At 39.7% G+C, this 27501-nt stretch overlaps 1 protein-coding gene across 4 annotated transcripts in view; it reads right to left on the reverse strand.

Moving 5' to 3' along the window:
• The window catches only part of STON2 (stonin 2), a 127693-nt gene that overhangs the window by 70175 nt on the left and 30017 nt on the right, over positions 1 to 27501 (reverse strand). For 2 of the 4 annotated variants that reach the window (XM_081047487.1, XM_081047488.1), the window contains exons 2-4: positions 23541 to 23820; positions 21123 to 21398; positions 4300 to 4497 (exon numbers count right to left, since the gene is read on the reverse strand). In XM_081047487.1, the coding sequence (XP_080903613.1) occupies positions 4300 to 4497; positions 21123 to 21398; positions 23541 to 23628 (562 nt within the window). In that variant the 5' untranslated portion in view covers positions 23629 to 23820. Of the gene's footprint in view, positions 1 to 4299; positions 4498 to 6878; positions 6956 to 21122; positions 21399 to 23540; positions 23821 to 27501 lie in introns of those variants that run through there. The other 2 variants (XM_081047489.1, XM_081047490.1) reach the window with 2 other exon arrangements.

Here is a 27501-nt window from a genome sequence, read left to right on the forward strand (position 1 = left end):
TCTGAGTTCTGCCCTTGGTGGGGGACATATCCACAAACTACCACAATTCAAGCCAGGGAGTGACGTCCTGTGTGGGGAGGCTTTAATTTAAAAAAACAACAGTGAAAACAAGACATTATTTTTTTTCTCTGTGTGTACATGTATCCAAGTTCAGTTTTGCGAGAAAACAAACAATTGCAGAAGAAATTGGGTCACTTGGAGAAGCTGAGGCGCAGCAGCACATTTAATAATCCTCACTGAGAGGGAGTTGAAAACTATTTGACAGATACCCTAAATCAGAGCTTCAGATGCAAACAATCAAAAGTGGGGGGGGGGGGTTTGTCACCTACCCCAAGGCAACAGACAGATAAATAGGATTCCGGACCCAGGGTGGCTCTGGGAGGTGGAAATCTGTGAAAGGCAGCTGGTGTCTGTCAGACCCCAGGTTCTAGGCTGGCCCTGTCCCCTTCCAGGTTCTGGGCACTGAGAGATAACAAGCACTTGGCTCAGTAAAAATCTGGAAAAACCTAAGTGTGGGCCAGAGCTTGATGAAGGGACAAGCTCATTCATACATTTTGATGAGAAATTCCTGCCAGCCTTGCCCCTTGCTGCCCCAATATTTGTCCTGTACCCCTCAGCTTCTGTAGCATTTTACGAAAGTTTATTAAATGGAATTGATTCCCCTAAAAGTTTCAAAAAATGAAATCTTCAACAACAACAACAAAAGAATAATGTAAGGTTTTTTTCCTCTCCCTGTAAACACAGTGATATTTGCCAGGAGTTTACAGGTTTGGGTTTCCAAGCTGTGTGGGACACGGTTCCTTTCCTCCTGGGTGCTGTTTGTTATTTCACTAAGCTGCTGCAAGGCAGAATGTCATTGGCTTTCTTGTGGGTTTGCTGTGGAACTACAAAGGCTTTCCATGAGTGTCGTTTGAGGAATTTAGCTATTTCTCAATTATGCTTGTTTTCCCTGTAAAAATAAAACTATTAAACTAAAAAAAAAAAAAAAAAAGTTTAGCAAGAAGTACAGGGCACTGCCACAGGCCTGGCTGGGGAGCTCTCCATTGTGTACAGAATCTTTGAAGCTCTCAATAGCTTACTGCTGGGGTAGACAGATAAATGACAGAGGCTTAGAAGCACTTGGTCATTCTCCTAAACCTGGTTTTTTCTTTATCTTCCTTCTATCCTGGGACCCAGGGTGAGTTAAAGGCTTCTCATAGGTCAGGGTGTTCAGGAAGAGCCTCCTCAGGTTCCCACAGCGGGGGCTGCATCCAGACACTGTCTACAGGGCCTGGGGAACTGCTCTCCAAGCCACTGTGTCTCATTTTCCCAGGACCGTGGGGACACCGCTTGCCACCTCTGGGCCTGGAAGAATAGGTGGAGGTGAGATGGGAAGGAAGACTGCTATCCTAAGCAGATGGAGGCCTTCCCTAGTACCTGGGCCCACCTGGGCCCTTTCCTCATTAAAGATTTACGGGATTTCTTCTCACAATGCAGTGTCTAGAAACTTGTTTACCTAACAAGATGCTGTGGCCTCCCAGCAGCCATTGTAAAGGCTCAGATGATAAGAAAACATTAGCTTCTTCCTCAAGCTCTGCCTGCTACACATCTCGATCCTATTTCGGTAAAAAATAACCCCCAAGGCAACAACAACAGAAATATAAATGTATATTTATATGCATCCTCTATACCTATATGTACAGAAGGTCTGGAAGGTAACACAGCAAACTGACAGCTATGATGACACCAGGTTTGGGAACCACTGGAAAAGGCTTTGGCTCTTTCACTGAAATCCAGGTTCATCCGTTTCCTAGTGGTGTTCTCTTAGACTAGTTTCTTAACCTTTCAAAGACTCAGAGAGTCAACTAGGAAATGGGGAGAATGACACCTGTCTTGCAGGATTTTTGTCAAGGCCAGAAAATACACATCTGGCACACAGCATACACTCAGTAAGTCTTGGCTATGAGTATTACTACTTCTGCAAAAGAGGACGGTTGCCCAGGAGACCACACCTCCAGGCTCCCTGTAGCCACAGAAAACGCATCCTACTGAAGGAAAGAACCAAGAGAGACCACTACTCATCATTCTCCAGTCCTGGTTTTGTATCTGTGTCTCTGGAGTCACCCCAGCCTACGGGCCATTCAGTTCTTGGTGGGGATTAGCATGTGTTGGCAATTCTCCATTTTGTCACCATCACCCCTCACCCCAAATCCATTTTCCACCCTTCTCCACCTGCCCTGTGACCCGGTGGCCGACCTTTATGGGCTGCCTCACCAGATCTCTCAGTCCTTTGGCTTTGCGCTGGGATCTGCCAGTGGGAAGCCCCAGCACAAGGCCGGGGTGTTTTATTCCCCCATTTCTCCCCACTTCAGCAAACCTCTGGCCGTGGCTCTGTCCTTTCTCTGGCCAGAGCACGGGTGGGGCAGCCCTTCTTCCATCCTTCTAGCTCTTGCTGCCTCTCTAAGCAGTCCTCTTGTTAAACTCTCTTCAGATAAACCCTTCTGAGGGTTCCATCTGCTTCCTGCCAGGTCTCTGACCAAAACAACAGGGAGGAGGCTTTCTCAGTGTGAAATGTAACACTGTTAGAAAAGATACTGAAAATAATTATAAGTTTTGGAGGCAGAATATAAAAATGTCCAGTTCACGCTAGAACTCTGATTTTCATTATCTGAACCTCCAGGAATTAAAACAATTTTCACCTCATTTGAGAGGCCGCTGAACAAAGGAATCTGAGCCAGAGATCCTGACTTTCCCTGCAGCGCATAGTCCATTTCCCAGCTCTCTAAAGCACTAGGAAGCCTGGGGCAGGAGAATAAAGGCTGAGTCCCCAAGGATCACTTATTCTGTGTCAGGCACTGTGTAGGTTGTGCTGCAGAAATTGTCTCACTTAGAGTTGATAACAACCTGGTGAATTAAGTACTATTATTATCCCCATTTTGCAGATGAAGAAACTGAGTTGGAAAGATATTCAGGATTTTGCCTAAGGTCACACAGCTGGCAAATGGCTGAATGAGGATTTGAACCTGGGTATTCGGACTTCAGTGGGTGTGCTCTTAACCAACACATCGTCTGGATCCTCATGGGAAGGCTTGGGAAGGAGGCTGAGAGCAAGGAGAGGTGAAGGAGGAGGCAAGCACTGCCTCTCTTCCTCACTGCTTCAGCTCCTGACAGTGCCTGCCCACCCGTGAAATGCTCCCACAGTGAAGAGGAGGGTGTGGGGCATATTTCAGCCACTGACTGGATCATCAGCCATGGAGATCAACCAGAATTGAGAGAGTGTCCGTGAAAACAAAATGCTGTAAAGAACTGTGGCTTGTAAAGACAGACTGTGATAAACTAGGATTCCTAGCAATATTATCAAATACCACACTAAACCCTGTCTGAACCTGTTAGTCTGCAAGAGGGATCGCTCTTGCTCCTTGTAGCACCCAGCCCAGCCCCGCTTCCCCACCCCTCCGCCCCGCCCAGCACACAACACGAGGGCAAATGGTTACCCAAGTTTGAAAACTGATCCAGAGACAAATTCCTAAACAACATTTTTTGAGAGAAAAATACAAATATTATTGGACATACTGGGTAATTTCATGCACAGAGAAGCTATACCAGGAACTCCATCACTTTCAGAGGAAACCAATCTCTTGGGCCAAATAACCAAACACGAAGAACACACAACATCCTTTCCATGCTGTCCTAACCCTAACGCATAGCACGGTGCTTGTTGACAGGCCCACATTCCACCCCAAAGCCAGCCAGCATTCCATCCTACGCCTACCGGGCATTTAATAAATAGACCACGGGATATTACAGACCAATGTACAGCTCAGTTCAGGCACAACAGAATAAACGTAACTGCAAAATGATTTGTACTCTAGACATGGGGACTGAGTCCTGATCCTCATTCCACTTCACACGACATTTACTTTTTCTCTGCTTAAATCTCCCTCTCTGGCTGAAGAGGGAAGACGTGTGGGTGGTAGGAGGAGAGATTCAGCCTTGCGCACATTACATATAATTCCGTCATCCAAGAAGAAATGAAATTGACAGTGAACAGCAGTGCTTGTACCGATTCGTCAGAAAATAACACATTAAGATATATTGTCAAGCAGTTTCCCAATGTTAATCATCTGCCAACCAATCAGCCAATATGTGTACATGCTTTTTTTCCAAAGCAATTTTGAATACCTCAGGATTCCAGCTTTTCAACTGGATGACTATGCTTGAACTCATTCTGTAAACAAAGATGGCTACAGAGACCTTGAGAGTGGCAACAGGTCACCAAAAGTGATTCGTCAAGCCCTCTGGCTTGGTGCTCCATCTTACCTGTCGAGTCAGCCCCAGAAGCCGGGCCACTCATCTGCTCCTCTGCGCTGATGAGCTGCAGGTCTGTGTACGAGGGGCCACAACTAGGACTACTGGTGTCTTCAGAATGCGTGGTCCAGCTGCTCTCGGAGGTTGGAGGGCATCTGCCCAGGGAGTTGAAGGAAGGGCATATCCAGCAGGGCATGGTCAATGGTGGGCCTGGGGACAGACCAGAAACCATACAATATAAACAGTTGGGCTTGGTTTACCTTTAGTGCCTGTCTTACTTTCATATTGCTCAGATCCTATGAAATCTCAACCGCCACACAAGATAAGTAAGAACAGGAGTGTCACTCCATGATAGACAGGGAAAAGCAATTGTCTGAGACCCCACTGTAGGTCAGTATGAAATTCAGTACTACAACTAAGGTCTCATGGCCCTCAAATCAAAAACATAAAGAAATAAACAAAAAACTTAGTAAAGAATGAGTAATTTCAGGATTTACTTTTATTTTTAAACTTAGATTTCACCTCCATTCAAACCCAAACTATGTGAGTCTTCCACCCTTACCCTTCCATTCCCTCCCATTTTTAGTTGCACACCAATAATCTCAAGAAAATTCACCAATTTACACTGCTAAGAAATAAGAGTAGACATGCAAATATATATATGTATAGATATATAAAATATGTGAATATATCTCTATATCTATCTATCTATCTATCTATCTATCTATCTATCTATCTATCTATCTATCTCTGCATATGGATGTGATATGCCTTTGCTTGCTTTGAGTTTGACTGTAACTGGAGATTCTGCTCATCATGAATATACAATTGGACATTTACTGGGGCTGCTGACCTGTGATACAATGAAAAATATCTTTAAAGGGGAAATGTATAGGGCTTGGCTTTATCCCCTTGGCCCTGAGCACCAAATAAAGCCTTTCCAAACCACTTTGGAAAGTTTCTTTAAAAAAAAAAAAAATCAAGTTTTCTAATTCCCGAACTTGTCCAGTTTATTGCTTTCCACAAAGTTTCTCCATTTTGCTGCATAAAAATCTTACTGCAAATTTACTGACAAGTACTGAAAACAAGTGCCAAAAATAGTGTTGGCAGGGAAGGAAAAATGAAAAAAGAAACTAGGATTTATTGAGTACCCATGAAATGTCAGACACTTTGACAAATGTTATCTCATCCCACCTATCAATCCCGAGAGATAGGCCATGGTCTTATTTTACACAATAGGAAACAGATTCAGAGGTTAAGTAGCTTGCCCAAAAAGACTGAGTCAGTTCTTCTAGCTAGGGAATCAAAATTATAGAGTTAAGAAACAAGAAGAGAAAATTGAGATTTAAGAGGGAAGAAAGAATAAATAGTAATATTCATAACATGGCACAAAATATAAAATTATAGAGAATTTCATTCTGTATTCTCTCAGGCATTTATAATATCACGGTTCAATATCACTGTGGATGGGGGTGGGGAAGAAGGGTACTATGGAAAGAAACCTCACAGGGTGATATGATCCTAAATTCCTAACTGGATAGGTTCATCGTGGATAGTCATGTCCCAAGCATATAATATCTTTAGAAGAAGGCTTTCTTTGCCTTAAGTAAGCTCTGTCCATTGTTTCTGCGCATCTAGGTTAAGATACCTTTGAAAGGCCTCTTTTCAGATCCCTCCTTCTAAAGCATGACCACCCTCAAGAGAGCACATAACTTATCTTGTTAACTATCTTGTAATATCTCTCACCTTCATGTAGTCTTCCTTACATTCCTTCCTTAATTCCAATGCATAAAAGAAACTGCAAGTGGTCATTTCTTCCTTTTTCTCTGCCTATAGAGATCTTGCTTCCAGGTGTATCCTCTGTTTGGCTCAAATGATTTATTATAATTCTCTACAGATTCTCTACAGATTGGACATTCTTACATTAACAAATAAAATGCAATAACATTATTGAAAATACATTACAGGGTGAGTTAGAGAGTAAAGAATTCTCAGAGGCCAAACAAAAGCTGGAACCCAGAAATGGTAAGCAGAACACACAACCTGATTTTCACGCCCTGAGGATTTTGAACAAACTAGAGAGACATTTGATTTGGAATTTTTAAAATCTTGTAAAGAAGGCAAAAGAGAAACAAAAGAAGGGTAAACCCAAGATGGAAAATCTAACAGAAGATCTGACACATAAAGTCAGAATTTCCAAAGGGCTTAGTCAAAGGACAAATTTGGAATAACCTCCACCCCCAAACTGGGGACAGCAAAATAAATTGTCTTCCTTAAGCCTGGGTGCAGGGCTGAGAGAAAAAAATCTGTTGAGAATTTATAACCCTAAGCTGTCCCACATAGGGGTTTGCACCTAAAACTATTATACTTTTGTGGTTCTGTAAAATCTCCAGTCTGAGAACGTAGGTGAAGTATTTCCAGGTTGGTAGTGGCCTCAGGCACTTGGAAAAAGCAAATACTAGTCCTTTCTGGAGGAAGGTACCTTACAACCAGCCTTTCCAGACAGAAAGTTCCTAAGTTGATGTGCATATGGTTTAAAAAAAAAAAAAATCAAATAAATAAATCATGAAACACATAAGAAATCAAGTTACCATGAATAAGTGCCAACAAGGTGTGTGTGGTGGGGAAGAAGTGATGTGGAGGGAGGAAGAAGCAGACAGAATCAAACCTGCAAAGAATTCAGACACTAGAATTAGTAAGCAGAAAATATAAGTGTGTTTAATATCTTCAAAGAAATAAGAAAAGAAATTGAAAACATGAGAAAGGAGCATACAGAATTGAAAAAGAACTACATAAACTTCTGGAGAAGAAAAAAATACTACTCCAAATACAAAATTGACTGGACATCACAGAAAGACAAACAGAGGAAAATATGAAAAAGAAATTAAAATGCAGGAAAGACAGAGTGAGAAGGTCTCCTAGATATCTAATCTGAGTTCCTAAGGAGCAGAGAGAAAGAATGGGAGACAATATTTGAAAAAGGGCTCGTCGAGAGTTTCCCAGAATGTATGAAAGATTTTATTTATCAGCTTAGAAATCCCAAGGTATTGCAAGTACCAAAAACAACTCCACAAGCGGACATCAAAACTATATAAGACCAAATACAAAGAGAAGATCTTAAATAAGATTACTTTCAAAGAAATGATGTTTAGACTGTCAGACTGAATAAACAAATGAAATCCAAAATGCTGTTTATAGAAGACATATCTAAAAAATAAAGATTCATTGATGATGAAAGTAAAGGGATGGAAAAGCCATACAAGACAAAATATTAATGAAAAAATAACTATATATTATACACTTCATAAATTTTAAAGCAAAAAGCTTTATGAGAGAACTACAAGAAAGTGATAAAATTTCAATTCATCAGATATATATAATTATTAGATTGGTGCAAACTAGGCTTTTGCAATTATTTTTAACCTTTTAAGCCACAATTACTTTTGCACCAACCTAATATTATAAATATATATAATATTATATATAATATATAACATATATACACACACACATAGCCTCAGAGTTGTTAATGCAAAAAATGGACAAAAGTACAGAAAGCAAAAAATGTCCATCATCATAATGGGAGATATAAAATTATACCTCTCTCAGTAACTGGTAGATCAAGTAGGAAAAAAAAAAATCAAAGAAATGAAAGATATATAAACAACAGACTGAACAAACTGATCTAATGGTCATACATAGAACACTGCACTCAACAGGTGAAGAATACATATTCTTCATAACCACACCTGGAACACTTATGACAAGTGACCACACACTGACATGAAGGAAGTTTTAACAAATTTCAAAAAACTGATATCTAACAGACTATGAACACTGATCATAATACAATTAAATGCAGAGTTATCTAAACCAGGTACATAAACCAGATAACTAGTATGTATTTATCTAAACTAGCTACAAGACAATTTGAAAAAAATTTAGAAATTAACAAACACACTTCTCTATATGGTTCATTGGTCAAAAAAGAAATCACAATGAATACTAGAAAATATTCAAAACCAAACAATAATGAAATTACTATATATGAAAACTGTAAGAATGCAGGTAAGCAGTATTATCAGGGAAAGTTGTATACTTCTACTAGAAAAGAACTTAAATTTAATATGATAAGCTTCCTACTTATCAAGTTACAAAAGGAGGAACACAATAAACCCAAGATTGTTAGAAAGAAGTAAATAATAAACATAAAAGCATAAACTGTTGCACTTTTTAAAAACATACATAGGTAAATAATTCTTTGAGAAGACTAATGAAATTGAAAAATTGTCAAGAAAAAAAGAGGACAAATAACATTAAGAACGAAAAAGTATACATAATTACAAATGCCATAGATATATATATATAGATATATCTATCTATCTATCTATCTATCTATCTATCTATCTATCTATCTATCTATATATATATATATAAATAAAATGAGGGGAAAGAGTAAATGTCTTTACACCAATACATTTGAAAACATAGATAAAATTGTAAATCTAGGAAAACACAACTTTTCAAAATTGATTCAAGAAGCAAATTAAAACCTGACATTCAATAACCATGGAATAAAATGAATCAGACCTTAAAATATTCCCATAAGGAAAATGTCAGGTCAGGTGGTTTTATTGAAAAGTTCTACCAAACTTTAAAGGGAAAAAAAATATATCAATCTTCCATTAACTCTTCCAGAGTACAGAAAAAGAAGGATCCCTCACTAACTCACTCTATGACATTAGCATTTCCTGCCACGAAAACCAAAGTGTACCTCATTTATACTTATATTCTCCAAAATGAAAATTACAGATGAGTCCCAACATGACATAGATAGAAGAATCTCAAATAAATCATTATCAAAGAGAATCTAGTGAATTATGAAACAGATGATTACATCGTGACTAAATTGGCTTTATCTAATGAATGAAAGGTTGTTCTAATACACTGTGTCTCAACTTTTTTTCATTATTGCCCCTGTAAGGAGCATTTTGCACATCTTCCCCCAATCATCCTCTGCCCCTGGAATTCCTCCCCTCCTCCCAACAGAATCTCACAACCAAGAAATTGACATTAATACAATCCACCTGTCTTATTCCCATTTCCCCAGTTTTACATGGACTCGGGTGTGTGTGTGTGTGTGTGTGTGTGTGTGTGTTTAGTTCGATGAAATGTGACTAGTTTGTAGGTTTGTGTAGGCCCTCTCCCCCCACAATCAATATACAGAACAGTTTTTGTTGCCCTGTTATATCCATTCCCACCTCTTCTCCTCATGCCCTGTTCCTAACCCCTGGCAACCACTAATTTGTTTTCCATTTCGATCATTTTGTCTTTTCAAGAATGCTACATACATGGAATCATGCAGCATGTAACCTTTCGGGATTGGTTTTTATTACTCAGCATAATGCTTTGAGATTCAGTCAAGGTGCTGAATGTTGTTCAACATTTCATTCCTTTTTATTACTGAGCAGTAATGGTATGAATGTGCCACAGTTCGCTTAACCATTCACCTGTCACAGGACATCCGGGCTGTTTCTGGTTCTTAACTATTATGAGTAAAGGTACTATGAACATTTGTGTACTGGTTTTTATGAACATAAGTTTCCATTTTTTACTGTTGGGTTTTGAGGTTTCTTTCTACATTCTAGATACTTCTGCTTTGTTGCATATGTGGTTTGCAAATTTTATCTCTCAGTCTGTAGCTTGTCTCATTATCCTTTTAGCAGGGTCTTTTGCAAAGCTAAAATTTTTAGTTTTGATGAGGTCCAATTTATCAATTCCCCTTGAATTTTGATACCAAGATATATTGTATGTCTATTATATACTGTGTATATAGCTATGTTGCACACATAAAAAGATTTCTTGGCAACCTAAGAACTATTTTCAGCCCCCTTGGGGATAAATCCACCCTGGTGAGAATGTATGGGTTAACATTACAAAAGCAATTAATGTAATTAGAGCCTATTAATAAATTATAAAAGTAATAATTTTTGCAAGCTACTTGTGATCTTAAAATAGATATATATATATATATATATATATATATATATATATATATATATATAAACGAATTGCATTTATGAAAAACAGCAAAAAGTATTTAGAAAATAAAATTTAAAACAAGATAGCATTTATAACATCAACAGGTTAGCTCAGTTGGTTAGTGTGGTGCTAGTGACACCATGGTTACCAGTTCGATCCCTGCATGGGCCACTGTGAGCTGTGCCCTCCTTAAACATAAAAAATAAAAAAATTTAAAAAAAGGAAGGAAAATAACAACAACAAAAAAATATAAAGCATATATAGTAAAAATCTAACAAAAGATGTGCAAGAGCTCAGAGGAGATAACTCTAAAGTTTATTAATAGATTGTAGAGAAGACCTAAATAAATGGAGAAATATACTATATTTAGGGATTGAAAGATTTAATGTTGTAAAGATGTTAATTGTCCCCATATTGGTTTATAGATTTATTGCATTCTGAATCAAAATCATAGCATGGATTTTTCCCTCATATTACTGAGCAAAATCACACAATTTAGATTATTAATATAATAAAAAATTAACAATATAAATATATATTTTAAATAACAGAAATAATATTTGAAAAATACTATATTAAAAAAATGAAATTAGACTCCTACTTCACACCATACAGAAAAATCAATTCTAAGTGGACTGAATGTCAAAGTGTGAAAGGTTACACAAAAACTATTTCAGGAGACATGTAGCTAAATATGCTCATGACTTCAGGATAGAGAAAAGATTTCCTTTACCAAGACATGGAAAGCACTACGCATAAAAGAAAAATAAACAAATTTCATATCACTAAAATTAAGAACTTCTTTTCACCAAAAGGAACCACAGAGGGAAAAAATTATCCACAGGGTAGGAGATAATATCTGCCATACATCATACCCACATGGAACATCTAGAAATCAGCAAGAAAAAGGGAGAGACCCCAACAAGAATATACTTGAATAGGCATTTTATGAAGGAAAAAACCCAAATGAAAAAAAAAAAAAAAGATGCTCAACCTCATTAACTAGAAAATGCAATCCAGTAAACTAGAAAATCTAATAATCTATACAATGCAAATAAAACCATATGAGACACCATTACTCCCCACTTCCCTTTCTTCCTGCCTCCTCATGACGAACAGAAAACTATGACAACCAAGGTGAGGAAGTGGGGCCACAGCCTCCCTTATATATGGCTGACAAGAGAGTAAATTGATGTTATGTGATAAAGTTGAAGATACACACACTCTACAGCACAGCAGTTCCGCCCTCTGAGTTTTTTATACAAGAGAATCACTTGCATATACAAGTACGTTCACCAGGATTTATGTTAAGAATGTTCATAAAAAAACAAAAAGAATGCTCATAGAAGCACATTCTTAACTACGAAAAAGTAGAAACAACTCAAATATCCATCAATAATAGAAAGGATAAATGAGCTGCGGTATATTAATATACTGGAAATCACAGCAATACAAACTAAAGGAACTATAGCTACAGGCAGTAACATGAAAAAAATCTCACATAATGTTGTATTAAAGGAGCAAGCCATAAAATAATACATACAGTATTATTTCATTTAATATAAAGTTCAAAAAGCGGTGAACTCAATTATATCATTCTTAATGCATGTGTAGGTAGGAAAGCTGTTAGGAAAAGTAATGCAAGTACTATCATAAAACCCAAGAAGGTGGTGATCTAGGAGGGAGTGAAGGAAATATCTGGAAGGAGGAGGGAAACATGGCAGCTTCTGGGTGATGGCCATATTCTATTTATTAAACTGGGTGATTGGTTGTACTATTGTTCTTTATAATTTAACATACATATAAAACATGTTCCTTTTATTAAAAAATAAAAATTTAATATACATTTAAAATATATAACGTACATCTAAAATATGTGCCTTGACATAGTTAATAAAGCTTATTAACACCGCACATCAAAAGACTCCAATTACTCAGCAAGGAAGCTCTTTTAATTATTTATATTTTCACATTAGATCTTTACATTTCTTAGACAAAACTCCAATATTTCCCTTGAAAGAGAAACTAAGAACAATGCAGCTGGGAGAGGCAAAGTCCCTCCATCTAACAAACTGTTCTCATTTGGTCTATATGAGTATAATTTATTTATCCACTTAGAAATCTTGGATAAATCATTTTATTTAGGTTTTTGAACTGAATATCTTCAGGCCACAAATTAGTTGAAATATGGAGCCTGAACTCTTCTCCCAGGGGCCAGACCTTTGACAGCTGGGCCAGAGAGCAGCAGGTGGCTGTCATCACGATGTGCCACATCCATCCAGCAAGGAAAAAAAGTGAAAAAAATAGATAGAAATCTGCCTCTCCTCCTCTCCTATGAGATTATGCACGAGGACCCTAGATGGAGACTGCCTGGTTCACAACCTGGATCTAGCCCTGTAGCCTGGGGCAAGTTATTTAATCCATCTGTTCCGTGTTTTCACCTGTAAAATGGGGCTAAAAATAGTACCCACCTCATAAAGGGATTAGATTAATAATGACAAAGGACTTGGAAAAATGCTTGGCACAAAGGGAGTACTGAAAAAGGGTTAAGGGATAGTTATTATTTCCAGACATATGTCCAAAACTACTTGACTCTCCACTTAGATCTCTAACTTCACTTGTGCGAAACTAAGTTCCTGTCATCCCCTCTACTCCAAGCCCTTCATCCTTTCAGATGCTCAGAACGAAACCTTCCGGTCATCCTTCTCACATTTGGTCCGTCACAGCTTCTGTTAATCCTACCTTCAGAATATGTCTGGAATTCAGTCACTTCCCACCGTCTCCAAGCTACTCGCCTGGGCCCAGCCACTCTGCTCTCCTGCCTGGCTCACCGCAATGGCTTCCCACCCGCTCTTCCTGCTTCTCCATTGTCCTCCTCTCAATTTGTTCTCCACATAGCAGCCACAGTGTTAATACAATTATTTGTTCAAACTTAAATCGGCTCATACCACATCTCTGCTCAAAACCCTTCATCCGTTTCCCGTCTGACCTGCAGTGAAATCAGAGTCCTGACCATGCCCTCCAGGGGTCTCAGTGCTCTGAGGCCCCACCTCCGCTCTGCCTGTCTCCTCTTCACCCCAATTCCCTCCCCTCCAGTCACACACCCGGAACTTGGCAGCCCCTTAGAGATTCGTCACCAGCAGTTCCTTCCTCACTGGCAGTTCCTTCGACCTAGGAGGCTCCTATTCTAATTTCTGCAAGGTCACTCCTTAAATTCTCCAAAGTCTTCTTCACTCAGAAGTTACCACACAGAGTCATTTCCTGATCTTATGTAAAATTTCACATCCTCCCTCAACCTGACCCCTTTTGTTTTGCCTCATTTTTCTCTCCTTCCCGCTTACCACATTATCTACCACACTTACATCCTGTCTATTCTTTATTGTATCTCTGGTATGGCTCACCCAGCAGAACATATGCTCCATAGGACAGGAATATTCTGTTGTATCCCCTGTGCCTTGAACAGTGAGTGACTGGCACATAGTGTGTGTGTGTGTGTGTGTGTGTGTGTGTGTGTGTGTGTGTGTATGTGTGCGCGCGCATGGGGGGAGGTGGGGGTGGTGTTGGGTCAAAGCACCATTAGTTGAATGAATAATAAACATACAAGTTGTCAGCTAAAACAATTAATACAGCTAATACAATACTTTTCTTTTTTATCCTTTGGGATCCTGGGTAGATTAAAATTTTAAATACTTATATACATGTTGATATCATGTCCTTTATTTATACTTTGATGTCTACTCACTTGGGCTATATGATTTTTCCAACACTGTAAACATGACCATCCATGAAGACAAAATAGATCAAATTCCAGTCTTCATGGGTGGCTCCCCTGCTATTTCCCAGCTGGCACTGAGAAGCAGCTGTCCCAGGACTGGTCAGAGGATCTCCTCCTCTCAACAGAGAAGGCTTCATCGGGAACAGACTGCCAACTGTTAGGTAACCTCAGCTTGGTGAGAGCAGGGACTGGGGCCAACTTTCTCCTAATTGCTTTCCCAGCACCTAAATATGTGTTGCATGAATGAACTATTTAATTAATGCATGCTTGGGTAATTTATTATGTTTTGTGTCCCACACTGAGGGTGAGATAGGCCACAAGACCTGCCTGGGTGAGCTAGCACACTCTCTAGAAAAGAATAATATTAGACTTTTAGTAAAATATTTTAAGGCCCCTTTTCGATAACTGAAAAAAGCTGTTTGAGAGTTCCCTTCTTCCCCCATGGCATGATGGCACCTTTAGATCCAACAAAAATATATTGGACAGTTGGAACTGTGCTTTTTAAGGCAGTCCCCAGGAAAAAATACATGTGTGTGTGTGTGCATGTATATGTATGTAGGTGTATGTATGTTATTTTATGTGTATATGTTATGCCTGTGTGTATATGTATCTATGCATATGCATGTGGTATGTGTATGTATATATATGTGTGTATATACATTGTGAGTATAACAATGGGAAATCAAAAACTGATAATAGCTAATAAGAAAAGGGTATATGGGAAAGAGGCTGGCCTCGTTTCCTTGCCTATTTTGTTAAAAAAAAAAAAAATCCACTTCACTGAGGAAGCCATCCTTTAAGCTCTACCTAACAGCTCAGTAGGCCCATAAACATGAGTCACTTAGTCATTCTATAGTAGGCTTCATATAGTACTTCTTTCATCTTTTCATTTGTTAATCCAACAAATGCTAAGTGAGCACCTACTAAGATCCAAGCACACCATATTCTGGGATAGAGAGTAAATGAGGTAGACAAAGTCCATTCCCCCTAGTGGGGAAGAGAGACATTAAACAAACAAACAAACAAACAAACAAATATATATATATATATATATATGGCCTACTTCCAGGTAAAGACATGGGCTGTAAAAACATTTAAAGCAGAAAAAAGCTGGGGAGGGGGAGGTGATGTTTGAGCAGAGGTCTGAGTGAAAATGTGGGGGAAGAGCTCTAGGGAGCAAGGAAACAGCAAGAGCAGTAATGAACTTGGTGGGAACAGCAGCAGAATGGAGCCCAGTGGAGAGAGGCAGAGAGGCATTAGGCCCTGAGGAAGAAGGGCTCTGTTAAAATTCATTCCTGAGTACATTACTATCTCAGATGGACTCGGGAAAGGTCATTAATTCCATTTAAAAGCAAAGAAGAACAATTCAAGGTATTAAAAGAAAATAAGATCTCCTCTGTCGAGGAGGGAAATATATATGCATGCCAAATGCAGTGGGCCTTGTCCAGAGTCGCCAAATGGTTGGGATCTCACTCCACCCCCACCCACCACTCGCCCCCAGTAGCCAGAATGAAAAACATAATAGAAATTACCCACTGGGCTAGTCTTCTTCAGGAAGAGGTCTCTCAGCTGTCACCCCTGCCTCCCTCTTAAACGGCTGACATCATCTCTGGTCCTCCCCCAAACAAGTGGCTCTTTCTCTGATCCTTGATAATTAGTTTCCCCAGACACAATGGGAAGGCCTTAGCCCAAGTTTTTAGGGAAGACATTTGAAACACAAGGGAATACAAGTGCATTGCTTGGGCTGTGGGACAAATGTTCTGGAAATAAAAGTTTTTCTGTGTTTTTAATTATGCATATCCTGCAGTATCTGCATAATGGGTCCAATTCAGCCTTGGCTTTGCTGTAAAATTGCCATGTCCGTGTAGGAAGGGCAGCGTGTAACATGAGTGAACAGGAAGCTTCGTGCTGATAATAAGGCTTCATTTTTTAAAAAAACTTATTTTGGGGATGAACTTTGCTCTTTCAGTCAATTTGTCTGCATGCATTTGCAAACATATTCTAAACACACATGCGCACGCGCGCACACACACACACACACATAAAATGCACATACTACGTGAAATCAGCCTTTGCGCTGAGAGAATCTTTATGAAGATTTTAGGTGACAGGTAAATTAAATGCTATATTCTTCCTGGTGCACAGTGGAATTTTAAAGCAAGAGGCAAAACAACATTAAATTAGGAAAACTTTTTGCCACTAGGAAAACTCTGAAACACTATTGCTAAAGAACCCAAATGTGAATAAAACACCACCTGGGTTTAGGTTCATTTTCAAAAACATTTTTTTAGAGAGCAATATAAAGATTCAATTTTAATTTGAACAGATTCACTGGAAAGTTTTTATGAAAAACACTTTGGTTCTGCAGAATAGCTATGGATTTAGTTCAAGTTTCAGCAAACAAGTTTTCAGTTAAAGTTCTTAATATTTTTGACCATGTAACCCAGATCGATCACGTGACATCTTCAGACTGCAGATGTGAACAGTATTCTTATGGCTAATTTAAATCTTAAGTATTTGAGTTAAGATTCTAATAAAAATCTTTTTGAAGATAATATTTGTCAACATGGCCTGAGCCAAAGTGGTCTTCTTAAGTCAAAGAGATATGAATTCCATATTTGGCTTTGACCAAATTTCAGGGGTTTTAATGAAGGAAACAATCTTTATGAAAGATTCAAGGGGCATGATTTTATATGCCCTCCCATCTTAGTATCCTCAGGGCCAAAGAAGGGATGCCAGCTGTCTTGCCTTGTAAAAAGGATCTGCCACTCAATGGATTTTATTAATATTTTTTTTTCTGAGGGAAATCTATCTCCTTTTTCCCAGAACAACCACAATGACACTTTTCACTTCAAATCCTGTCCTAGTTGAAATCCAAAAGAAAGTTGTTCCCTGGATGGATTTAAGTATTTCTGGAGTTATTTTTGCCACTAGCTGTTACTCCAGTTTATCCAATCAACCTTGGTTTGCTTTGGTGAACAGTAAGTAGCCAGGTCACCAGGGTGGGGACTAACATGTCCCTGGATTCTCTAAGCTCCCCAGTCAGTGCAGCTTCTAGCTTTTAAATGCCATAAAAATAAGAGATTTACACTAATGGCAGTCTCTTTGTCCCTAGTTCCACCGTGTTTAGAGCCTCCTTGCATTTTAATTAGGGCAAATAGTACATTCCCATTCCAGGCTGAAATCCAAAGCTCCCTTGGCTTTATTCTTAGGTGGCACAGGTTAAAAGAGAAATTCTTTTATTTTTTGCTCTTCATCTGCCAGAAAAACTGCGGAGAGTGGCAGTATGAGAACTAGGGGGAAGAAGAGGACTATCCCAGATAACATTTCTCCACCTGGCTACTACGTGTGTGTGTGTGCGCTCGCTATCCTTTCTTTCCTAGCTTCTCTTTGCAAGTCAGGATGTTAAAGGATAGAACAGCTGTCTAAGTAAGGCTCCACTGTTTGCTTCCTGAACCCTGACTAGGAACGGTGCTAATTGGTCCCACTTATCCTCCTTTTTTATCCTCCCACCTAATTTATCTTAAGCCAAGATCATAATCTCCTCATAAAAGGATGTTCGCAGAGAGGCTGCATGGGACGGGTCCAAGATACACATTTTTCCCTTTCTCCTCATGCAAAGATGTCTGATCAGAAGTGCTGGGCATTTAGTAGAGGCATATAGGACATGGGGAATAAAACTGAAAGAAACTCAGAAATTGCAGCTAAATTATAGGCAAGTCAGTTTGTTCTGTTGAGACTCATGTGACTGGGAAGAAGGATATAGTCAAAAATCAATTCCCATAGAGCCTTTTTTCTGGCTGAACTTCACTCCCTGCTATGCATGGAGACAGATCTATATATTCCACATTCACCACAGATTCCAAATTTTTGCATGTTTAAATACAACAGATCAAATATCTTGCTTGCTCAATTCTATTTCATTCATGTGTTATCCGCACTAAAAAAAGTTTGATATACTGAAGCTGTAGCCCAAAATAGGTTCAAGATCTGATTGGTGGAAATTAATAATATAAGATAAGCATTTTTTTAAGAGTAGATAAATGAGAAATTGATGAACAGTTCATTTCTGTATTGTCAGACTAAAAAGCACCAAATGGCCACTCATTTTATATAAGCTGGCCACCTAGCCAACTTATAGCTTTCTCCAAGTGGACACCAGTGATCTAGGGCAAAATTGAGTAAGTGCTTTGGGGGAGACTTACAAGCAAATGAGGGAAGACCTACAAACAAATTATTGAGCTAGGGCCAGGACTAAGAGGAAATGAGTGTGGTAGTCATGCAAGTGTTGGTTAGATCTTGTTTTTAAAATACTAATACTTAGTTCAAAGATTTTTTTTGGCATTATTTTCATTCTAAAAAATAATTTTAAAATAATTTTTTTTAATTGATCTTTTAATTTAAAAAATGTTAAACCCAATTTTTTCCTAGACACCCATTTTTCTTCAAGACAACCATTACACTTTGGTATGGGGCAAAAGTATAGTGTATGCATATTTCCCAACTTGTCACAAAGAATATTAAAGAGATATACTTAAGAATCAAGATTTAGTAAATGTAATAATTTTTACTTCATCAAGGATATTAAGTAAAATTAACCTTTTTTAGTATAAGTACACAGTAGCCAGAAATTTTACTTGCCATTACTTTTGCACCATCAATACAAATACAATGCAGTAAAAAGGGCACATAGCATCTTAGAATTATTATGAAAATCATTCTGACCCCATAGACCTCTTGAAAGGGTCTTAGGAAACCCAGAGATCTAGACATCACACTTTGGGAACTGCTACCTTAAAGGATGAGGTTTTAACATTAAGTCAAAGCCATTCTCAATAACAAGCCTCAGTCAGATGGGAGCAACAAAATTATTACTAACCCCAGTTAGTTTTGCAAAAATGAGTGGTGAAGACTTGAAGCAATTTGACCCATCTGTCTATAGTATAAGTAGTTCTGAGCAATCTTTGAGGTTAAAGGTAAGGTATGAATAAGATGTGAAAAAATCTGAATGCCGGAATAAATCAATGACCTGAAGCCACGGCCATTTCAGGGCAAATGAGTGGAGAGACACCATCCACCGCTCTCTCACCTCCTCTGCCTCCCAGGAATGAGGGAGCAGAGGAAACTACAGCCACAGCAGGAAGATGGAGGCAAATGGAATACCGAACATCGATAGGCTGCGCCAAGATCCTGGGAACTGCCTGCTTCATGCTCTCTCCTGCCACTTCCTAGCATACAACCTTGGGCAAATTCTCAAATCACTAATGTATCAGTTTCCTCATGTGTAATGTGAATATAATAGTAACACCTTCCTCATCAGATTACTGTAACGAGGGCCTAAGATGATACAGTTAAAGCACTAAACATAGTGCCTAACAGAGTAAGCATTCAGTAAATATATCTTATTAAAAATGAGAAACATACTTCTGTACTGATTCAATGCCCAGTGTGCAGTAACTTCTTGCTACATGTATAAATGCTTAATTAGCCCACTATCATGCCAGTGTTAGGTGTCAAGTAAAGGTTACTTGCTCCCTCTAGCCAAAGTGGGAAGCCTGCCTGGACCTATCATTTTATCCACGCTGCTTTGAGTGTTGTGGCTCCCACACCAACAATTAACTGAGAAATTGGATGGTTAAATGTGAAAAAGTATGCATTAATGTGCAAATTATTATGCAAAAATGGAAGTGCTTATTATATGGCAGAATTATGCTTTGTATTTTCCTAAAATCGTTTTTTACTGATGTTAAAAACATGTTTAAAAAACAAAGGAATCATTTTTAAAAATTAAAATTAGCAAAATATTTAACCCATCAACAGAAAAACATACCAACCTTGCTTTTTGTTATTAGTTTTCTGTGGTGGACAAAATAATGGTCTTCCCAAAGATGTCCATCCTAATCCCACACCCTGTGAATATGTTACCTTACATAGTAAAAGGGACTTTGCAAGTGTGTTTAAATTAAGGTTGCTGGGATGGGGAAATTATCCTGGATTATTCTGGAGGGGGATGTCAAGATGGGGAAATTATCTTGGATTATAAAGACAAGGGTCTTTAGAAATTGAAGAGTGAGGCAGGGCAGAAGCCAGTCAGAGGAAGATGAAACTACAGAACAAAGACACAGAGAGATGCAATATTGCTGGCTTGGAGACAGAGGAAGAGGCCATACACTAAGGAACATGGGTGGCCTCTAGAAGCTGGAAAGTGCAAGGAAACAGATTCTCCCCTAGAGCCTCCTGAAAGGAATGCAGTGCTGACAACATCTTCTTTTCAGCCAGGTAACATCATGTCAGTCTTCTGAACTACAGAATTGTAAGAAAATAAAAGTGTATTCTTTAAGCCACTAAGTTTGTGGTAATTTATTATAGCAGCAAACAGAAAACTGAAACAGTCCCGAAGGTTATCCAGTCGCCCTTGGTATGCTTCCATGCACAATACAGTAAGTAGCCAGGTTACCAGGGTGAGGGCTAGCAAGTCCTCTGCCTTCACTAAGATCCCCCGAGCACTTCTGGATATTTAAATCCCCACAAAAGAATAGACTTACCATTAATGACAGTACCTACCCTAAAGATTTGGATTCAAAAGGTTTGGGACATAAGAATATCGATGTTTAACTGGCTACTCTACTGGAGAATGGTTGGTGGTCCACACTTTGAGAAACATTCATTTCTATGTGTAAGGAGCTTACAGTTTAGGTGCTGAATAGGTATACTTCCAATCCCTAACAGATAAATAAATATATATACTTCCAAAGACAGGTCAACAGCCAGGGAAAGAGGTAAAAGGCTGGAAATGATCCAGAACACATAAACCCTTCCGTATGCTTATATTAACAAAAACTATTACAGAATTAAGTCAGATGAGATCTCTGCCTGCTCTCTCCTATGTGGTCAGTGTTTCAGGGCTTCGGAGCAGATAAAGTCGACTCCTAGCAGCCGTACACACCTTTCATGGAAAAGTATCCCTGATGAGCACAGGCCTAAGCCAGAACCCTTTTCAGCCTCCCACCTGTCCCACCTGTTTCTTTATGAGTTGGTGACATGCTGGCCCAGGGTGTGTCATCTTCAAATTGAACCCAGTTGCTGATAGCTGAGGCCAGGTCAGGCGGGGGCTGCTCGGGGCTCCCAGGAGGAGTGGCCGCTTCAGAGATGAGGCCCATCTTCTCAGAGGAGTCATCCTGCTCCGAGTGGGAAAGGTCCTGAGAGCCTCCATCCACCACTTGGTTCTCCCCAGAGGAGCTCTCGGACTGGTCTGAAGAAGATGACAGTCCTGGGAGGTGCTCTTCTGTGCCCCCTGAAACAGATACCAGATGGCACCATCACATACATGAGGAAGGCCACTCTTCCGAACTGTCTTGTGCAGGAAAAACAAAGGATGGGTAAGGGGTGATCATAGGACTCACCATCACAGTGGGTGAGGGTGAAGAAACAGACATGCCCATCTGCCCTTATGCAAAGGAGTGCTTTCCTAATAATGTGTAAAATCTATAACCTCAGCATGTCCATAGAGGATAAGGGGAGGCTGAGACTGATTCACAATTCTTATCCCAGCATCTACTCCAGTGCTTGGGGGTCATGAACAAAAATGTCTACAGAGGCCAATCAAGAAACTGAGTCAGAAGAGAAACTGAGTCAAAAGAGAAAAGCCAAAGACAATAGGGACTGGTGGAGAGTAGGGCTGAAGTGGAGAGCTTCTGTCTGAATTAGAGACATTTAAACGCACTCTTTAAACTCTGTGCAGTCCTAATCACACATGGCTACACGCTACTAGCTGCAGACTCTGCACCAATGATCAGCTAAATGGGGTACAGAGGCTCTTCCCCTTACTTTGTACCACGTTATTGGTCCTGGAACACTTACCAGCCTTCAAATAGACACATATTTTAATAAAAGAATTATATCCTGATTGTGGTGGTTGCACAAATCTACACATGTGTTAAAGTTCATCAACTGCACACCAAAAGTGGCCAAACTTTATCAAAACTTTTTAAAAATTAAAGTCCTAAAAATGAAGCTCCTTCCTCCCATCACTAGCCAGACAAACAAGTCCACCTGCATGTGGTCAAAGCCTCTAGCGCTGTCCAGAAGAAATAAGAGGTGAACCACATGTGTAATTTTCTAGTAGCCACATTAAAAAATAAATAAATAAAAAGGAACAGGTAAAATTACTTTTAATAATGTAAATTTCAACCCAGTATGTTGAAAATTCCAACATGTAACTGATATAAAAATTGTTAATGAAATACTTAACTTTTAATGAGTCTTTGAAATGCAGTGTGGGTATTTTACACTTACAGCATATCTCAATTCAGATTAGCCACATTTCAAGGTCTCAGTAGCCACATGGCTGCCATATTGGACAGCACACCCGTGAACTCACACTTTCCAGGTGCTGTAAAATGAAGCTGGGTTGATTTCAGTTGGCAGTCACAGCTGCAGTAGAACAGAACCAGCGGACATGGCTCTGCAAATATCTCCTGTATCATACCTTGGCCTTCCTCCATGAGCACCAGTTCCCTAGAAGTCAATTTATCCATCTTTATCATGATCATGAATGACAACTACTAAGCTCTTTCCATGTGCCAGGCACTATTCTAGTGCTTGACACATATTAATTTGTTTAGTCCTCATAACTACTGTGAACAGGTACTATGATTACGCCTATTGCACAAACAACCACACAGAGAAGTTACGTAATCTCCCCAAGGTCACATCACTCACCCATGGGGGAGCCAGGATTGGAGCCCAAGCAATCCAGCTCTAGAGTCTGCCACTCTTAACAACTACGCTTTAAAAATTCAGAAAATCGAGGGCCAGCCTGGGGGATCAGGCGGTTGGAGCTCCGTGCTCCTAATGCCTAAAGCTGCCAGTTCGATTCCCACTCTCAACCACAGGTTGCCGGTTCAACTCCTGCAAAGGATGGTGGGCTGAGCATTGTTAAAAAAACTAACAACGGCAACTGGATCTGGAGCTGAGCTGCACCCTCCACAACTAAGATTGAAAAGACAACAACTTGAAGCTGAACAGCACCCTCCACAACTAAGATTGAAAGGACAACAACTTGACTTGGAAAAAAGTCCTGGAAGTACACACTGTTCCCCAATAAAGTCCTGTTCCCCTTACCCAATAAAATATTTTAAAAAAATGAAAATAAAAAACTGGGAAAATCGAAATTGCTGTAGGGAGTAACAACCAAAAAGGCAGAGTATAAAGTCCTTTGTAAATAAGAAGTTTACGTTCCTTTGAAGAAAACAGCCACATTTGGTGTTTCTAGGCCCTTGGCTTCTGAGTAGAAGAATCTACATCTCAGGAAAGCAATAAACTGGCTCTTTTTCCATATTAAAATCCTACCTAAAGAATGATCAAGTACAAGCTGTAACAAGCAGCCGTGGTTCTTTGCCAATCTTTTCACTTAGGAAATGAGAGCACTCCTTACCCTCCGAAGGGACAGGAAAGAGTGGCTCCTCACTGAAGGAGACCCACTCCGACTGGTGAGTGGCGATCACATGGTCCAAGGTCGTCATGCTAGGAAAGCGTTGGTCATCTTCACACAGCTGGCCTCAGGCAGACCCCAGAGTAAGGTCTGGGATGGGGAAGGGTAAAGTGGCGTGGTGGATTTGGACCTACGGTCTGTTGTGGTGGTCTTGCCCAAGCCTGCACTCAGAACGGAGACAGACTCGCCCCTCTTGCTTTTGGTTAATCTGCCAAGCGGAAATCTGTGTTTAAAAATAATAAAAATTTAAAATTGAAATTAAATAAAATAATTAAATAAAAATAAAAATTAACCATCAAATTATCCCCAGTTCACACAGGTCTAGGGCTTCCAACACTGCCCACAAGGAGGACAGGGTGGTTTCCATTTGCCTTACTTTTCTGTATCCGTCTAGCCCCCACTCCTCCTATGGAAACACCTGCCTTTCGTGTAAGATCTCTATGCCTTCATAGCAGACTTGTAAATAATCACCCAAATTTTAGCAATTAGATGCCCAAATGTCCCCCATTATTCTATTTTGGAAACACTTTTATCTATCATGTAATGTCATCATAGTAAAACAAAAATCAAAATTTCTTAAAGTGCTTTCACTTTCTTTTACCAGATGGTGAAATAAATGCATGTTCTTTCCTATTAAATCAGTGCAGTTTCTTGCCTTAGGCAGGTAGCTCTTTGCAAGCTTGATTTAAATCTTTGGCAGAAACCCAACAAAGTCCAGATGGTATCTCCACGCACGGTTTATCAATCAAGAAAAATTGGAATGGAGTCATCTTGTTCATTTGGAGTTAGGGGGTAGGGCATATTTGCTTTGTGAAATATGTGAGTTAAACACATTTTCAGTCTAGGCCAATGTAAATTAGTACATAAAAGTCTAGCCTTTATTCACACTACAGTTATGTTCTATGTATGTAGAAGGATACTTAATAGACATAATTTTGTCTGTATTATTAATGTCCTTTTACAACTTGAACCTTGTTCTCATAATGAATTAATAAAACCTGAATTAATGCAAAATTAATGTTTCTGCAAAAGAGCTATTGTCTACCTTGTGCAATATTAGTTCTTATTAACTGAATAATCACAATATTCATTTTAGTCTAGAACAGTTTAACTCATAGCCTTTTAACTGGTGCACAATAAAAAGAAAATGTTGAGTAAATTTTACTACATTTTACTACCTGCAATAAATAATCTATGCTGGGGAAAATCGGAATAGAAACATTAACAGCTTTTGCTTTTAGTTTTTCGTAATTAAAACAATTAGTTTTGTTATATGATACTTCCTAAAAACAACTAATATTTGTATAGAATTTACAATTTTCAGAAACATTTCATACCATACTTCGTTTGATTCAACAGCCCTTTTAGTTGGGTAAGGCGGGTATTAATATCATTCTTTTACAGATAAAGAAATCTAGGCTTAGGTAACTGACTTATCCAATACTTGTGTTGTTCCCAGGTCCTTGTTTGGTGCCCTAAGATCCTAACATGTTTCCTCTAGCCTTCTAAGTGAAAGAAGTCACACATCCCAGGACAGTGACAAACGAACCCCCTTGTTTTCTCATAAGAAGATCCCGCCCAAAGAACAATGGAGAGCAGAGGCCATAACGCAGATGTGTTAGATGCCCCACACTAAAAGGCGATAGACGCAACCGTTGAACCCAAGTCTTCTGATGCCAAAACACTCTAATCTTTGGGTCACAGCCACAAGAAAAGTACTAGAGAATATATAGACTATCACGCACTGAAGTAATTTACAAACATCAATTACAGTGGAACCATAATGAAATGATGTGTGAAACTCCCCATGGGGAAATCTGCCAGGGGACCCAAGCTGCGCAGAAAATGCCGAGCCCTCTCTTCCAAGTCCCTCACCTAAGATCCTTAACCAGCCATGAACCAGACTCGTGCAAATGGCCTGGGGAGTACAGTACTTCAAAACCAGGTCTACCAGGCCCAAAGAGCTGATTCCACGGGCTTCTCCCATAAAGCCTTTCTCAAGCCCAGTCAACTGTTCGCATCACTCGGTGTGGTAATGGCTGCAGGCCACGGTACGACAGTAAAACTGAAGGATCAGATTCCTCCTCTCCCAACAACAGCAGCATGTAAACCAGGTTCAACAACAACAAGCCACAGCACAAGTCCATGTCTGACACATATTGCGTCACAGCTCAATGGGGAGAACATCCTGCAGACCCAGTGATGATGAATCAAATCCAGTGAAATGCGCAGGATGAATGTGGGTGGGGGAGGGCCTGGGGAAGAAGAGAAGGGAAAGGGTGAAGGGGATGGGGGAAATACTTAGAAACTTTAGAGCTCGAAGGAATTAAAGACCAATAGTCCAGATCTCAGGTTTTAGAGATGAGAAATCCGAAGCCCAAGGAAAGCAGGTGAGCAACAGAGTAAGAGCATGGGCCCAGGAGTTGAGCTGTCCAGATTTGAGTCCTATAGAGTCCTTATGCCTCAGTTCACTCACATGTAGCAAGAACAACAAAACTCGCTTCATAATTTTAAGGATGAAGTACGGTAATATACACCAAGTGCTTAGTACTGGGAGCAACAAACTCTCGGTACCAATGACAATGACGATAATAGCAGATGATCTCACAGAGGGCTTACCATGTGCCAGGCCCCATTCCAAGCTCTTTATAAATGTCAGCCACAGGCACCAGTGTTGTTGCTAAATGACTCACCCCAAGTCACACAGGTCATTAGTGGAAGACTTGGGACTAGAATGCAAACTTCATGAAACCACCCAATTCCTGACATTTACACATGCTGGTTTTAGTGATTTCTTCCCCTTTCAGTCATTTTTAGAGCGATTCCCTTAAACGCTATGTGGAGTCAAATGCTCAACATTCTTTTTGCAAATACAGGTGCATTCTGGCTGAGAAACCAAGACTACTAATCAGAAAGTATGAATGAAAGAAGAGCCCCAAAGATTTATTGACCCTCTTTAGCGTAACCAACCCAGAGCCAGACATGTGCTGGTTACAGAGAATGAGTAGTCCCAAGAAAGCCTGGTGGAACAAATTCACGACAGAGAAGCCCGTATCATAACCCTGTGAAATCGATTCTATGTATTTGCCATGAAACAGCCACATCACCCAATAACTCATGAGATGCCAGACCCCAAGGAACGCTGTGCTAGCAGCTGGTAACCACAGAGGAACCCAATAACTGTGAGGCTAAATGCACACTGGAATTGGTTTCTCTCTAAAAACCTCACCCCATTTTTAGAATGTGAATCATAAAGTGAGGCTTAGAATCACCACAAATGAGTAGTGAGTCACTCTCTGCAGTAGGGGTTGACCGAGAAACACTAAAACTTTCATTGAAGTCTCCAGGTTGCCATTTCAGCAAGAAGCTTCTTTGTCAGCATCCCTTACACCCTAAATTTGGGAGTGAATGCAGTTGGCTGATGAGAGTCACAGAAATAAGATGTGTTTTCTCTCAGTCCTCTTATATGCATTCAAGAGCCCTGTGTGTCCGGAAATGCATCAGGCATCCTTGGAGACTGACCCTCAAGCAGTCTATGATCTAGCTGGAGAGATGAAGATACACAGAAGAGCAAACACAATATATCTGGGAATAACTGCCTGCTGAGGGATACACCAGAAATGCTGTTTAGCTACACAGAGATCTGCAAGGGTTGGAACCACAAAGGATGGGGCAGGTTTCTTGGATCTGAAGGACATCCTTGATTCTGGACGACTGGGAGGGAAGAGTAAGAACAGCCTTGGGACAGATGATCAGCATAAGAGAAGATTAAAAATCAGACCTTTGTGGGGTTTGTTTCTGGGCCAGTGAAGAGTTCAGTCTGATGAGAGCTGAGGTATACTGGGGAAATGTAGGGAGAGAGGACTGATGGCCTTAACAGCTGAGAAGAGGAGTTCAGTGGGAA

Source organism: Rhinolophus hipposideros, assembly GCF_964194185.1.
Source record: "Rhinolophus hipposideros genome assembly, chromosome: 5".
NCBI lineage: Eukaryota > Metazoa > Chordata > Mammalia > Chiroptera > Rhinolophidae > Rhinolophus > Rhinolophus hipposideros.